Consider the following 17106-nt stretch of genomic DNA (forward strand, 5'->3'; position numbering starts at 1 on the left):
AGGGAGTGAAGAAAGTGACTTCTAGCGAACCAAGTTAGATTTAGCACTTGTTACCTGAAGTGAGGTCATGACTGATGGGAAATTAGTTTAATTATAAAGTCAAATTTGAAATATCAGGTCCAACTTGCAGACTTTGAAATGATTGCCTGGCTGTTAGCTCAGCAGTCCCTCCCTGCACACTTCCTCCCTGCGCCTGCTGTTAGCCATTGAGATAGTGATTGAAATGTATTACCTCTCTTACGACATCTAATTTTTATACTTGTCATGTTTGCTATAAAATGTCAGTTTTAGATTGAATAAATGTATTTGCCCCAATGCCATCTTTTCTTCATCTCTTTTAAATCTACATTCTTGGCTGGGTTGGGTGCAGAACGATGCTATTTGCTGATTGGAGTAGAGTGTGTTCTGTGAGCATCCTTGCTGGCATGCTCTGGGACCCCAAAGCCATGACAAAGCCGACACTGAGCCTGTGTCAGTCCCTATCCCTCGGTCCCGGCAAGTTCTGGGTTCCATTTCAGCTGAGCCTTTACTGGAGTGATTGGCCGCAGGGAGCCTTCAAGCCAAACAATTGTTTGTACAGAGATAGTCTCACTGTTTAGCTCCAAATGAAATAATGTCCTTCCTGCCCCCAATGAAAGCAGTTGTTTATTTCCTCCCTTTTTCAGGAAGCCATGCCTCACCGAGACTCCTAGTTTATTCATAAATGCTTTAAGCAAGGTCTTTGTGCAGAGATAATTGTCTACAGCCAAAATACTGTGGGCTAACCCGAGTCGAGGAATGTTAAGGATACCCTATACTCTTTCCCCCAGCTTTCTGTGTAAGTTATTTCAGTGACCTTTGGATGATTTTCTGAGTAATAAGTGTTTTGAATCTCAAGTTCACATAAGACAAATACTAGTTTTTTAAGTTTACAAAATTATATTAAAGGGGCTCACAAAAATAAAACCCAACAACAGAACAATCATAGATGAGTGTCACAGAAGAACGACAGATTGTGGGAGTCAGAATAGAATGGAGCAAGATTTTCACAAAATGATGTTTTGCTAATGGAAGTAATAGCCCCGTAAAGCTATACGTTAAACCAGAAGTATAAGTAGTCCAGTTTTCCTTATTGGTCAAAACAGAGAACCTCCAAAATAGGAATTCAGGAAGGAGAATCCACAAGTATAGATGAAAATTGCCCAGGTGGCCCCCATGTGTCCTGCTTCTCTCCCCCAGTGGGGGTTGCTTCTCCGGGTGTTTGGTGCTTTCATCACATTGCTGCTTCTGCTCTAACGCTCTGCTTCATGTGCAGACACCACATCAATCACTTCGTTTGCTTCTTTCCCCTTAGCCCTGTTAAGACTTTTTAGAACTTTAACAACAAAGGGGAAGCAAAGAATGGAAATTACCACAAAATATATGAAAAAATTGTTCTTCCTCCACCCTAGCTGGTTTGGTTCAGTAGTTAGAGCATCGGCCCATAGACTGAAGGGTTTCTGGCTCGATTTCGGTCAATGCACGTACCTCAGTTGCAGGCTTGATCCCCATGTGGGAGGCAACTAATCAATGTGTGTCTTTCACATCAATGTTTCTCTCTGTCTCCCTCCCTCAAAAATCAATGGAAAAAATATCCTTGGCTGAGGATTAATAACAACAAAAAAGTCACTCTTTTAAGATTTACTTGTTGACCCTTCCTTGGCTTGTTCCCAGTCCCTGCTCCACTTCACAGTCCTGAGATCTCTGTGCCTCAGCTTTACAGGACCAGTGTAGGTTCTTTTATTTATTTTTTTTAATGTATCTTTATTGTTAAAAGTGTTACAGATCAGTGTAGATTCTTAATTACCTTGCTTGATTTCTTCTTTCTTGGCACCAGACCCTCCTCTGTATGTAAGGTGCTATGTAGGAATCCACCACCCATGAATTTAGAGCTTGACCTAGAAGTAAGAGCCGGACTAGCGTTCTCGTGCCGCTGCTCCCTTAGGGCTCTTTTACTCATTTCTCAGTAGATAGGCACCCAGGCCCTTTACTGAGGATACTGGCATAGAGACATTCTCCTGCAGGTGAAACTCAAGATTCTCCAGGAAGAATGGGGCTCCCACTTGGAGATCCAGCAGTATGTATTTTTACACTAGTCTCTCATGAGAATATTTATTTAACAACAACAACAAAAACCCCAAATAATTACAAGATGCCAATTCCCCTAAACTAATCTATGAGTTTGGGGTTAAACTAATAATAATATTGCTAAGTTTAGCTAGGGGTATTATTGTTTAGGGTTGGTTTTTTTTGCATTGTTTTTAAAACCAATCAAACCTTATTGAGATAAATATTAAGTTACTTAGATAGATTTACAATAACACCTTGCTGCATTTCCTATATTGTTTCATGTCAAACTTCAATGAATGGTTTAAGTAATAGGGGATCTTTTATTTCAGTCAAAATACAATAGTTATAGTGTCCGCTTCTAGAGTCTAGTGAAGTAGAAATAATATGCTCTTAAGCATTATATGAAACACTATCTTAGGAATTATAATAGCAAATGTAGCATCAGTTAAATAGCCATTAAAGAAAAACAGATAAATCAAAATTACTTTTAAAGAGAGAAAACCTAGGTAAATGTTTTCCTGGGGTTGTGGATATTTAGGGGGCTGCTGCTGTGGAAGCTTAAACCTGAATGTGACCCTGAGGCCCCCTGTGGAAAAGCTTGGAATTTAAGCTCTGTTTTAGCCAATTTTTGTCTGCTGTGACCTTTTTTCCCCCTTAGCTCGTTGAGCTTTTTCTCAGTGGATAGAGATGCCAATCAACTTTGTTGAGCTTTTTTTCTCATGGGACATAATCCATCTTTAATAGAAAGAAGTGTTTCTTTCTAATTCTTTCTCTAGATTTTTGGCCATCTTTCCACAGGAGTTGCATTTCTTTTGGTGTTTTCATATATTTGGGGAAGTTTTTTTTTCCTAAGCAGTAAATTCCCTCCTTGATTAGTTATCGGCAAAGTTTCACTATATGTTCTTGATGTAGTTCAGTCAGTATTTGTGACAGTGTCTCTTTTTGACAAAAGGAAACAACATTCTTGCGAGAGGGACTGGATGGGAACAAAGGTTGATTGAGTAAGTCCTTATTTTGGTCTCATGGTTCCTTAAAATGTTTGCACTTACAGAGTTCAAGGTTACTGTTTGTTGTTGTTTTGGAATAGAGGACGAGGTGAGTTCTCCTTTGTGTAGACATACCTCTCAGGCCCCACGTAAATGCTCCAAGATGGCAGTGGTGTTTCTGTGTATTTGTAGTGAATTGGGGTGGAGGGATGTAATGAGTAGAACTGAGGAAACTGGCATTAGAATTGTTCTTAAAACAAATACTGCTTCTTCTTCACTTTGACTCCCAATTTTTGTGTTAGAGTTAATAACAGGCCAAATCAAAGTGAATTAAACTGTGTTTTCAAATCAGAGTTTATTGATTTAGGTTCTTCCTTAGTTATGTATTTATTTGTTTGTTTTTTAAAGATGACCTAGTTGACTCTACGGAGCGAGAGTTAGCAACATGCAGAATGTGTCCTTGAAGAGCAGTTTGGGACCCAGGCACCCTGTGCAGGGCACAAGGCCCTGTGTCTGCGTATGAATTCTTAACTGTTGACGTGATAGGGAAAAAATCCAGGTCAGAATAGTACAATGGCCATGTAATCCAGGTGGAGCGCATAATTATCTCCCTTATTGTGAGCCAACTATGGTACGCACATGGAGCAGCTTGAAAAAAATGTGAATCATGAGTAAAAATAGGAGAAAAGATAACCCAGATTCTGTTTTTTGTCATTTGTTCTCAGCACATAAAACTGCTCCTTTATTTTCTTTGTAAGTTTAAATATTTCCTTTCCCTTTACCAGCCATCAATGTTTCCCCTTATTTTGCTTTAAGACTCCTCTTGACTAATATAAAATCTTTACTTCAGAACTAAAGATATACAGTACTGACCTCGGAATGATCTGCAATTCGGCCAGCTCTAAGTTTGATAATCAGCATCTCATATAGCTTTTCCTACATCCTTTTGTGAAGAAAGAAAAGTCTGAATTATTTATTTCTATGTAGTTATGCCAGCCACAAGTTAACCTGTCCTTAGAAGCAGCAAAAGACAATTGGCTTAGCTGTTTATTTGTTTATTTTTATTTTATACTAGAGGCCTGGTACATGGGTTCGTGCACCGGTGGGGTCCCTCGGCCTGGCCTGCACCCTCTTGCAATCCAGGACCCCTTGGGAGATCTTGGAGAGCCGATTTCAGCCCTATCTCTGCAGGCCAGGCCGAGGGACCCCACCGGTGCACAAATCCATGCACTGGGCCTCTAGTATGCATATAAGATCTTTGGTAATCTCTTCCCTCTGAGATTCATCAGTCTGTTCCATGTTTCCATGCCTGTGCATTGAGTGTCTGCTCCCTGGTGGTCAGTGCACATCATAGCTATTGGTCGAATGGTCACTTAGGCTTTTATATATATAGATATATATTTTAAATATATTGTTATTGATTTCAGAGAGGGAGAGAGATAGAAACATCAATGATGAGAGAGAATCATTGATTGGTTGCCTCCTGCAATCCCCACACTGGGGATCAAGCCCTCAACCCTGGGCATGTGCACTGACAGGGAATTGAACCGTGACCTCCTGGTTCATAGGTCGATGTTCAACCACTAAGCCATGCCACCTGGGCATTGTTTAGCTGTTTAATGTAGAGCTACTTATTATGTGCCCCTCTGTCTTACAGCTTAATACTTTGAAAAATCATCCACTTCTTCTGTAATGTTATTTCAAATTGATGTTACATAACCAGAGTTCAGTAGAAACAACATGATGAATTAGCAAGAATGTATAAGAAACCACGGGTTCTTTGTTTTATTTTAAATGTGACCTGTAGCATGTTTGTATTTGGTACACCTTGAAAAATATATTATTAAGAGTTCCTTCCTGAACTTCAAATGAAAAGTTATAGGGTGCACCCTAACACCACCATTCTTTAGTAGCTGCTCCTTCAATGACCACAGGTCATATCCAAGTTGTGACTTGTTCATCAGCACCCTAAGTATAGTACAAATTTAATGGAGTCTTTGGGATTACTGAAATTTTGGCCTCCCTTCTTTTCATTTTATTGAATTTATTGAGGTGACATTGGTTAATAAGATTATATAGGTTTCAGGTATACAATTCTATAATATATTATCTGTATATTGTATTACTAGAGGCCTGGTACACGAATTCATGCATCAATGGTGTCCCTCAGCCTGGCCTGCAGGATTGGGCTGAAACTGGCTCTCCGACATCCCCTGAGGGGTCCCAGATTGCAAGAAGGCGCAGGCCAGGCCAAGGGACCCCACTGGTGCACAATCAGGGATGGGGAGGGACGTGAGAGGTTGGCCAACTGGGGAGGGAACGTGGGAGGGCTCCAGGGTGTGTCCGGCCCGTCTCGCTCAGTCCTGATTGGCTGGACCCCAGCAGCAAACTAACCTACCACTCAGAACATCTGCCCCCTGGTGGTCAGTGCATGTCATAGCGAGCGGTTGAGTGGCCTTGGCATATCATTAGCATATTACGCTTTGATTGGTTGAATGGACGACCAGACACTTATCATATTAGGCTTTTATTATGTAGGATGTGTTCACCACCCCAATAGGTTCTTCCTTATGTGTCTATTACATTTAAGCCAGTTTTCAGGTTGTTGTTGTTGTATGTAATCATGTTTATACTAGTCACAGGCTCCATGAACTGAATTTGATTCAGTTTTTTAGATTCATCAACACCTAACATCTTCATCAGTTGATTATCTCGTGTTGCATTTTGAGAACCATTCAGTTAGCTGGTAGAACTGCAGTAGTAGAAGGGACCCTCGGGCTCACCGTGCACCCACCCACTGTGCAGAGGTCATTTCTCTACCATCCCTGAGAGTGCATCATCCAGCCTCTGCTTGAACAGCTATACTTACTGGGCTTTTACTAGTTCTGGATATGCTACATTTGTTTTCACACAACCTTAATTGTTGGAAAATTCTTCCCCAGAGTGTGCTGAAATCAACTCCCACTCATTGATGCTAGTTCTGCCTTTGGAGCCTCACCAGAGCAAACTAATTCCTTTTCTCTGTGATAGCTTCACCTTTAAGGTGTTTGAAGACTTCTCCCTTCATTTTCCAAAACAGGAAACACTTGTACACTTTTATCTTTCTTATTGATGAATTCATTTAACAAATACTAATTTTGTATGTACTGTTTGTAAGCATTGTGCTAAGTGTTTGAGATAAATGATGAAGGGGCATGGGCCTTGCCTTCTAGCGCTCACAGTCTATTTGGGGCAAGAGAGACCTATAAGCAACTAATTATAATAAGATAGTATTAGAACAACAAAGCATACAGTGAACTATTAGCCATAGAGAAGGTCAAGATTAATTCCGTCGGAGGGCCTCACAGAAGTGGTGACAGTGGACTACATTTTGAAGTTTGTCAAGCAGGGAATTGGGGAGAAAGCCATTCCAGGTAGGAAGGATGGTTTACGCAAAGAGTGACGGCATGCTCAGAATGATGACTTGCTCGGCACTCACAAAACACAGGCTCTTAAATGGCTCTCTATGTCATGTTAAGGAGTTTCAACTTATCCTGCAGCCAGTGAGGAGCCATGGACAGTGGTGGTGTTTTTTCTTAAATGACCTGTACTGTTATTTTTCTCATTACAAAAGTAATACAAACTCATTGCAAACAAGTCAGAGAATATATAAACATATAGAGAAAAAAGTAGATATTTCATAACCCTACTACCAGAAATAACAGCTTTTAATATTTTACATATATCCTCTAGACATTTTTTCTGTGCATACATATACACTTATTCACATTCTTAAACAAAAATGGTATTGTTCTGTGCATACTGGTTTTAAACTGCATTTTAAAATTAATATGACATGGAAATATCTCTATATTAAATAGAGAGCTAGAAAATTTTTTCTCTATTGTATGGTGATACCATAATTCTTTCATGTAATCTGTTGATGTTTCTAATTTGTATTAGAACATTCTTAACTATATTTCTTTGTGTACTTGCCCTGTTGTTTCCCTGATGAATTCTTATAAGTGGTGGGAGGGAGGAGTCAAAGGATTTACGTATTTTTAATTAATTTTGGTAAAAATGTTGCCTTACTGCTGTATGCAAGGAACTGTGCCACACCCTGGAAGTATGACAGTGAATGTCACAAATCTGCTGTCTGTTCTTGTGGCCCGTACAATGTAGTGGAAAAGACATGTTAAACAGTCAAATAAATATATGCTAAAAGGTGGTATCACTTGGGGAAAGTGAAAGGTAAATGGAAGTTTATCTTTAAAAAGTCCTTACCTTTTAGCGATATATACCAAAGTATATACAGATGAAATGGTACAATAGTTGGGAATTGCCTCAAAATATTACAAGGTGTTGGGAGTGAGGGAAAGTGGGTAGAAGTATAGCTGAAACAAGATTGGCCAGAGATTGATCATTGTCGAAGCTGATGGTTAATTATGCATTTGAAATTTTCCATAATGGAATGTATAAATCTGAAGAAAAGATGGAAGTGAAGTTATAACCGGTCTACATTCAGGGGCCAAGGAAAGAAACTTTTCAGCTGAGACCTTTGTGATAATGTAGGAGTTGACCAGGCTACCAGTGGTGGGTGGTGGTTGGGAAAAGAACTTTTTCGGCAGTGGGAACAGCGTGTAAAAAGGCCAGAAGCCCTAAGTAAAGAACATGTTGGTGCTTTGAGGAAATGAAAGAAAGCTGGTGTTGTCAGAGTCGAGAGGCTGAGGAAGTAGGCATGAACCAGATCATATAAGACCTTGGAGACCATGTTAAGTATTTTATTCTTTAATCCAACAGTGCAGAAGGAGGCCTTCTATAGAAGGGTTTTAAGTAACTGAGTGGCAAGGTTACATTTGCTTCTTTTAGGGCTCAAGCTGTTTGGTGGAGAATGGTTTTGGTTCAGGGTTGGAAGAGAAGGAAATATAGAGGTAAAAGTAGAGAGACATTAGGAGGTTGTTGCACTAGTCCAAGAGATCTGGTGACTTTGGATTAGTGACAGTGTTGCACGTAGAGAGAAGAGATACTGATCTGAGAGATATTTTGGCCTTGGTGATGGTATAGCTATGAAGGTTGAAGGAGAGAGGTATCAAAGATGATGTGTAAATTTCTGACTGATGCATCTGAGTGATTGGAGGTATAACTGACTAAAATGGGGAAAAATGGAGGACAAGCAGGTTTTGTGGCAAGAGATAGAGAGCTCAGTTTGTCATATGCCTAGAAAATGTGCACCCATTTGCATTTTCACCTTTACTAGTATACATGAGACTACACGAAAGGTTTATAATTGGAGGCCTGATCTGTACAGATTTGTGTTTTAGAAAGATTCTGGTGAGAGTCTGGAGACCAATTAGTTGTTAGTCCATGAATTCTTTGAATCAGGAATCTCATCTGTATTATCTCTGCCTTTTTATCCATAATAACTAGCAGGCAGAGTGCTTGGCATGTAATAGATACTCAATAAGTAATGTTAAAAGAATGAATGCTTAGATATGAGAGTTGAGAAGGTCTAGGTAAAGAGGGATAGATTCAGGGAAAATTTCCAAGGTAGGTTCAACAGGGCTTGCATGTAAGATGGAAGATATTTTCTCTCCCATCCTTGACTCTTCTTCTGTTGAAGAGCTTTTCAACAGCTCCATGATGCCAGCAAGTCTATGCATAGACATTGACTTGATTTTATTTTATTTTACATTGATTTTAAAATTTATCATTCCCCCCTCAACATTTATTTGTTTGGAACTCCATAGGTTAGAGGCCAGTGATCTGTAATTAGTCTCTTCAAGCTGCCTGTAACTCTAGTTCTCATTTCTGCTGACTCCTCAAGCCCAGAATTGGTCTAAGCCTAGCAGCGCTGGTCCTTGGGGGGAAGTCTTAGCAGCAAGGGGGTGGGGGGTGTATGCAGCAGGGCACCAGTAGTTACTGAACACTAGAAGCTGCTCAGCATTTGAATATAAATTGGCTATTACTTATATACTTTCCATTTTATAAATGGAGTCATAGCCCGAGAGAGACATCAAAATGAAAGCCTAGTGTATTTATCAGTGTCATCCCAGATTTCCCTGGTTTTCGGCTGCTATTTACTACAGTCGATTTCTTGACTCATCAACCTCATCCATATACTTTATTTTCACCGATTCCTTATTGCACAGTGATTATATGTTAATTTTAATATTGCCTCATGCTTCCTGAGCCTGCTCCTAGGCTCCTGTTGAATATGCTCACTTAGCTATGACCTTGTTCTTGTGTTGTGCTCATCGCTACCAATTTATATCACTTGTCTATCCTCTTTGCTTTTAAAATTGTTCAGAATATTGCCTCTCAGAGTCCCTTTCCATTTTCAATTTCAAAATGGCATCTTTTACATATTCTCCTGGTTGCCATGACTGATGTGTATTGAGCAATTGGTTTATCTTTGCAAGTATACCAGTATGCTGGCCTTGTAGCAGCAATACCAGATGCTGTGGAGCCCAGGCATGGCAGGCCAGCAGCTTTGGGCCTTCCTTGGTATGTGCAGTGGAAGCATGTGTGCGCACAAGGGCAGGGTGGGAGTGTGTAGTGGAGAAGGGAAGTGGGTGGGGGTTTAGGTAGTGCATTTTCAAGGGATATTTTGAGGGAGATACAGGAAGATGCTTAAATGTCAAGTTTTCTAGAAGACTTTGACATTGGAGCTAGAGTAAATTCCTTCTTTCTTCTATCCAGTCAGTCAACTTTGATTCTGACATTTTCAGTCTGGAACTCATGCCTGTCTAAAAAGCATTCTCCACTGTTGCATAGATTGTTGGTATATACATCTGAATGAGTTAACCAGTCCTTGTCAGTGAAGAAGATGAGTTGGAAATGGGTTGTGGAAGTCTCATTCTATACCATGTACTTACGTAACTCTCTTTTGCCACTATCCCTCTACATTCTAAGCACAGTGAGGTAGATGGTATTGTACATATTTTGAACATGATTAAACCGAGACTTAGGAAGTTTAAATATCTCTGAAGGTCATATAGCTAATCATTGATGGAGCTGACATACAAACTAAATTTTATGTTGCTGCAAAGATTATACTTTTAATAATGACACTATTTTCAGCCATATAAGTAATTTTTGTTTCTTATTTTTCTTACCCAATTTCAGAATCTGTTATGGAGAATACAGCTATTGACTAATAAATCTAGTGGCTTAAAACTAAAGGAGGCTGAGTGTCTGGGATAGAACTGTCATTATTTCACTGGGAAAAGGTTGTAGGAGGGATGTGGTGTGGGAGGGGGCAGAGGAGGCTCTCCTGGCTTTTCATGACATGTTATTGCCTACATTTCTGTACTGAGGCCTTATTAGTAGTTCCAGCATATCAGTCTTACATTCCTCAGAGGCAGAGTCCTTAAATACTCTGGAATAGGATCTGGAGAAATTCCACAGTGTGATGGTGGCTTACATGACTGAGAATCACTTTCTGACTTATGGCCAGGAAGCAAACAGCATAACATTCCACATCTAACTTTTTAATTTAAGTCTTAAAACATTTTAAAATATGTATTTTTATTGATTTCAGAGAGGAAGGGAGAGGGTGTGAGAGAGAAACATCAATAATGAGAGAGAATCATTGATCAGCTGCCTCCTGCACCCCGTCCCCCCCACTGGGGATTGAGCCCGCAACCTTGGGCATGTGCCCTTGACCGGAATCGAATCCAGGAACCTTCATTCCACAGGCTGGTGCTCTATCCACTGAGCCAAACCAGCTAAGGCAAAACTTTTTAGAAATTATAGTTGATATTCAATATTATACTAGTTTCAGGTGTACAGCATAGTGGTTAGACATTTATATAACTTATGAAGTGATCACTTTGATAGGTCTAGTACCTCTGGTATTGTACATAGTTATTAGATTACTAGAGGCCCGGTGCACGAATTCATGCACCAGTGGAGTCCCTCGGCCTGACCTGCGGGATCAGGCAGAAACCGGCTCTCCAACATCCCCCGAGGGGTCCTGGATTGCGAGAGGGCACAGGCCAGGCCGATGGACCCCACCGGTGCACGATCAGGGTAGGGGAGGGATGCAGGAGGTTGGCCAGCGGGGAAGGACCGCAGGAGGGCTCCAGGGTGTGTCCAGCCCATCTCGCTCAGTCCCGAGTTCGGCTGGACCCCAGCAGCAAGTTAACCTACCAGTTGGAGCGTCTGTCCCCCCTGGTTGTCAGTGCACGTCATAGCGACTGGTCAACCAGTTGACTGTCTGCACCCTGGTGGTCAGTGCATATCATAGTGAGTGGTTGAGCGGCCTTAGCATATCATTAGCATATTACACATTGATTGATTGAACGGATGACTGGACACTTATCATATTAGGCTTTTATTATATAGGATTATTGACTATATTCCTTATGCTCCACAGCAACTTGTAATTAATGTTTTTGGCTTCTGATTTTGCTCACAAACAAATGTACTTTATTTTATCATGAATTCTAGAATCTAGAGCAAAGGGAAAATGGTAAAGAAATATGAGATATTAACTTTTGGTCCCATTTTTAACTCTATATAACTTAGATCATATCTGAGTTCTTTTATGAAAACTGTAACCTAAAATAGACATACAGCCCCCTATGAAACTTCATTCATATCTGTTTAGGTTTTTTGTTTGTGTTTATGTAACTCCCTGCCACCGAAAGAAATGTGTGAATCCTTTATATTTTATTAGCTATAAGGCAGATCTACTGTGCAAATCTATCTAGGGATTTGAAGGGACTGAAGGTCTTTTTGGAAGATAAATCTGAGGCTATCGAGATATAGCAATAAGAAGATATTGGGATAAAATTTCCGGCAGAGAACACCACCTGGTGGTTATAAGGAGGTTTGAGCCTCTGTATTTGTAGTATTCGCCATAGTATCTGAATGATATCTTTGTTTAAAAAGTACATTCTTATTTATGATAGTCGTGGATTCAAATTTCTGAGAATATCTGGCATACGATTCTAGCTTTCCTTTATTGAGACTGCTGTCAAAAACTGCAGACCAACCAAATAATTGTGTCCAGCAGAACTGAAGTCTTGTGCCCTTAGTTGTTCAAAACCCAGGGTCCTGTTTATCTCAGGAGGAAAATAATTTTGTGTCTTTTCATCTCTATTGCAACTGCTAACTTTGATATCATGCTTTTTTATGTGGTAAGTTTCTGCCTAGTAGAATGATGGAGAAGGAAATATTAGTGATTTTTCAGTATTTGTCAGGTGTTATATAAAAATAAGTTGCTTTTCCTGTACAAAGATTATGAAGAGGAAAAAAAGATTATGAAGAGTTTGATAACTTTCCAGAGTGATTGTTAGGGTGAGCAAAGTTGGCAAGGGATGGGAGATTATGTAACCATTTTTAATTAAAATACACATCTGAGATTTCTTTTTTATTTCAATAAGCATCTTTACTTGACATTCTTGAATCTAGGTAATTCTATAGGGTAAGGTAGGGACATCGGCCCAAGGAGAAAGGATCCTATTAACCTAATCTGGATGCATATTTTATAGGCCTGCTAGGGAGGGGAGGATAAACAAAGTTTTAAATTTCAGGTTGAACCTTAGGCCAGTATGGCATGTCTGTATCTTTTTTCCTAGTAGGAAAAGTGAATCCAGGCCCCACCACCATTGAAAAGTTGCTTGAGGGAGGGCTGTTCATGTAAGATACTAAATAGAATGTGATATAACTTTTCACTGTTCTCCTAGGATTTTTCTTTATATAACTAACAGTATTACAACATCTACATTTCGGTACTCATATTATCAGACATTGTAAAAGGCTGCTCCATACACAAATGTCCACATATTGCATAATCCCATTTATATGAAATGTCCAGAATTGGCAAGTCTATAGAGACAGATAGATTTATGGTTGCCAGGGCCCGGGGCCTGGGGAGGAATTGGGAGGAAATGAGAAATGCCTGCTTATGGGTTTGAGGTTTCTTTTGGGAGTGGTGAAAATGTTCTGGAATTAGATAGTGGTGATGGTTGGACAACTGTGTGAATATAGGTTGGGTGGGGCAAAAGTCGGTTTACAGTTGTGACTATGCAAAGCAGAGGGTTTATTCTTATATTATTATTTATTAATTATTGTGTTATTTTTCATATGAACTATAAACCTACTTTTGCCTCACCCTGTATACTAAAAAACACTGTATTGTACACTTAAAAAAATTAAAGCTAAATGAAAAAAAAGGAAAGCCTGTTCATGGAGGAATGAACTAAGCCAATAAAAAGGTGATTGAGATAACAATCCTCTCACTTGTGTTCTAGCTGACATGTTTGATAATCTAAATATTACAGGTTGAGCCTTGAATGTTGTTTTAATTTGTACTTTATTGACTCTTCCTGACCTTCACAGGGCCACGATGGGCCTCCTGGAACATTGGTGTGTTCATCTGCATTCGATGTGCTGGAATCCACAGGAATTTGGGGGTGCACATATCCAGGGTAAAATCAGTTAACCTTGACCAGTGGACTCAAGAACAGATTCAGGTACTTAATACAACCCAAGAGTGTGCTAAAGTAGTTCTGGATGAATTTCAAACTGGGCACAAAGATAAAGGAAAGTTTAGTTGTCAGACACCTATATCCAGTGCTCATACCTTAATAGTGAAAATTTTAATCTTCCTATTTAAAGTACAAATTATTCCACCTATATTTTACCTCCTTCAAATCACAAATGGTTTATGGTCTAGGACCCCGAGGATCGAGAAAGATGTAAAGGAGGATCTTTGGATTATTTTCTAAGACCCTTGACATCTGCAGATCTAACATTTGTAGTTTTAGATATTCTCTAAAAACAAATTTAAAAAGCCCTCTCATAGACTTATAACATTTTATTGCTAAAATGCTTGCTGTTAGGCTGGTGGGCTGAGAGTGAGACAGTAGAGTTAGTGAGTCCAGCTGGCCCAAGATCTGCACCTCAATGTGGCTTCATTGTTCTCTGTTCTCTTCCTGCATTGAAACTTTTTATAATAATTAAGAAAAAAAATTCTTGGGGAGAGTGGATCCAAAGAAAACCAGTTGCTAAAGTAGATGGTAGAAATAAGAGATTATTCTTAACCAGAACATGGCCTTAGAAATATTTTAGACTGGTGTGTGTGTGTGTGTGTGTGTGTGTTGTTTTTTGTTAATCCTCACCCAAGGATATTTTTTCCATTGATTTTTGGAGAGAGTGGAAGGGAGAAAGGGAGTGGGGAGAGAGAGAGAAACATGGATGTGGAAGAGACACATGGATTGGTTGCCTCCCACACGTGCTCCTACTAGGGTCAGGGATTGAACCTGCAACCTAGATACTTGCCCTTGACTGGGAATTGAACCTTTTACCTTTTGGTGCTCGGGCCAACACCATAACCACTGAGCACACCGGCAAGGGCTTGTAGATTCTTTAAAAGTCTGAAGTTTAGTTATACTTTTCAGTTGCACTTTACTGTATCTTATGAAGGAAACTACATGCCATAGAGGTATTTGGGAATTTGAAGATTTTAAAAGATCTTGGGATTCATCCCTCACAAGTGCTAAGGAATCTATTTCAAAAGCCTAGTGTAAAACACAGTTATTGGTAATAAAGCTGAATGGGTTAACTAATAGTATAAATTCCGAGTGTGGTTACTGCCTGCATGTTGCCTGCCAGATTAGGCACTGAGTATTGCCTGCCAAGTAGACATTTGGTGGCTGTGTCTTGGACTTTCAAATGGAATTTTGAATTATTACTGAGTTAAATGTATCTTGTCAGACAGATCTTTCAATAAACGGAACTCAGGGGTGAGGTAGGAAAGACAGCTGTGGGGGCAAATGGTTGCGAGCAAAGTAGAGAGAATCATGGATTGGAAATCAAAATACACAGGTTTTAATCTTGGTTCTACCACTCTAGGTTGGTTCTTCAATGTAAAATGCTGCCATTGGGTGAGAAGTTTTAAAATTCTTTCCTAATCTGACATTCCATGTTTCCACATCTCTTTGATTGCAGTGTATGCAAGAGATGGGGAATGGAAAGGCAAACCGACTTTATGAAGCCTACCTTCCTGAGACCTTTCGGCGACCTCAGATAGACCCGTATCTTTTCTGGAGCAACTTAGAAGACTGAGTGGTATTTTGGTGTTTTGGGAGAGTCACATAATATTCACATCTCATGATCTGTCTGTGTAGTCAGATCTAATCTATGTGGATTAGTCATATCTTGTTTTTTTCTCTCTCCTGCAACCAAGGCCTACGAAAAGCACATGTATACTTTCTGTGTCAGAATGGTGGTGCCACAGGGGAAAACTCATTCAGGAATTAAGACTGCAGTGGTTCAGTTTCACTGTGACTTCTTCTGTAAAGTGACATCTCCAATAGTTATTTGGGTCTCTGAAGCTATTGTTTGGTAAAAATCATTTACTGTGTTGTGTTGAATCAGCAAAACTACCATTCACTTTTTAAGGCCTTTTTATGTTCTGTGTGAAAGAATTAACTGTTGTTGACCAATCAGTAACTTTTTTCTCCCATCCCCTCTGCATGGGAGAGCACCCAGCTCGCAAAACCAACGCCCTAAAGCCATGGTTTGTTGACCATCTTGTTAGAGTTGGCTTTTTGGTTGGTGCAGGTAGAACTTGTTAAAAAGCAGATTTGGGGCCACAGAATCTGGCCACAGGGCGCAAGAGTTTATAGTTTTTAGGGTCACTAGTTGCCTTTGTTTAAGGCCTATTGACCTAAGGGCTTTAAAATAGGTAATTGACTGCTGCTTTATCTGTCTTCTAGAGCAGCCACAGGCTCCTCTGCTGGCAATATGAAGACTAATCCCATCTGATGCTATCAGTGCTCCGAAGGAAAATCAGGGGAAATGGGATTCCCTGCAATAACTGGGAGGAAGGCATTTCAAGGTTTTGGTCAGGGAAACTACATGTGAAGAGACAGGAGCCGTATGGGGAAGCCAGGCAGGAGGGAGAGAGAACAATGTTCCATGGGATACAGATTGACCTTTTATAGTCATCCTGGGAAAGACTTGCTTGATTTATCCTTAATAAGCTTTTTGCAGAGCTGTCGAGGGATTTATTCGAGATAAATATGAGAAGAAGAAATACATGGACCGAAGTCTGGACATCAGTGCCCTTAAGGTTGGTTGTAACTCTTTTAAGTTTTGTTCATAATAAGTAATTTGCTTATTAATCGGGCCAGGGAAGAATTTGAAGATCAGTTACTAACATGCTCAAAAACTATCATTTAAGAAATAGCTCAGTTGGTTAAAGCATCGATCCAGTACAGCAAGGTTTTGGGTTTGATTCCCAGTCAGCACATACAAGAATCAACCAATCAATGCATAAATAAGTGGAACAACAAAAATCTATGTTTATCTATGATTCTCTCTCTCTTTCTCTCTCTCTCCCCCTCCTCCCCTCTCTCTCCCCCCCCTTTTTGTTTCTCCCCCTCTTCCTCTCGCTTTCTCTCAAATTGATAAAATAATAAAGATACAGAGGTAGAAAAAAGCCAGTTATTGAATCAAGACCATGAAATATCATGAAGCAAAGTTTGGCCTCAAGGGCAGACAGGGCAAACCATCAGTGAATTCTTTGTCTTGATCTGCATTTGGATGCTAGTGACTCCCAGTTCCAAATTATTTCTTCAGCTGGACATGTTGGGCATATGAGATCAAATAGAAAATGTGCATATACATATATATGTATATGTGTATACATGTAAATTTATATTATTTCTATATACACACATACAAACCCTTCATGCATACATAAATTTTGTTTCCATAAGTGAAGTCAACAAAATTAAGTGTAATTAAATCACCAGTTTCCTTCAGCTTGACCAGCATGTATTTCCTGTGCATCGGTGGACTGATTGCTAATGGGATGACCCTTGTTCCTAAGAAGGGTTTTAGATGGAGACTACCAGTTGCCAAGTATGCTTTTCATCCTAGGCATGTGGTTAGAATCTGAAATATGATGTATGATAACTAGGACAAGTATAATATACAGGAGGAATTATGACATGGTTTCTGGAAGAAGACTGTAATCCTGATTACTGACAATTAAAGAACCAATAAATATGACTCTTTAGAACTTTAAAAAGCCTTT

At 39.8% G+C, this 17106-nt stretch overlaps 1 protein-coding gene across 4 annotated transcripts in view; it reads left to right on the top strand.

Moving 5' to 3' along the window:
- The window catches only part of SMAP2 (small ArfGAP2), a 43340-nt gene that overhangs the window by 16078 nt on the left and 10156 nt on the right, over window positions 1–17106 (top strand). For 3 of the 4 annotated variants that reach the window (XM_014463796.2, XM_006098143.3, XM_014463798.2), the window contains 3 exons: window positions 13401–13534; window positions 15012–15097; window positions 16059–16137. In XM_014463796.2, the coding sequence (XP_014319282.1) occupies window positions 13401–13534; window positions 15012–15097; window positions 16059–16137 (299 nt within the window). The remainder of the gene's footprint in view (window positions 1–13400; window positions 13535–15011; window positions 15098–16058; window positions 16138–17106) is intronic. The other variant, XM_023761884.1, reaches the window with a different exon arrangement.

Source organism: Myotis lucifugus, unplaced genomic scaffold, assembly GCF_000147115.1.
Source record: "Myotis lucifugus unplaced genomic scaffold, Myoluc2.0 scaffold_222, whole genome shotgun sequence".
Taxonomy (NCBI): Eukaryota; Metazoa; Chordata; class Mammalia; order Chiroptera; family Vespertilionidae; genus Myotis; species Myotis lucifugus.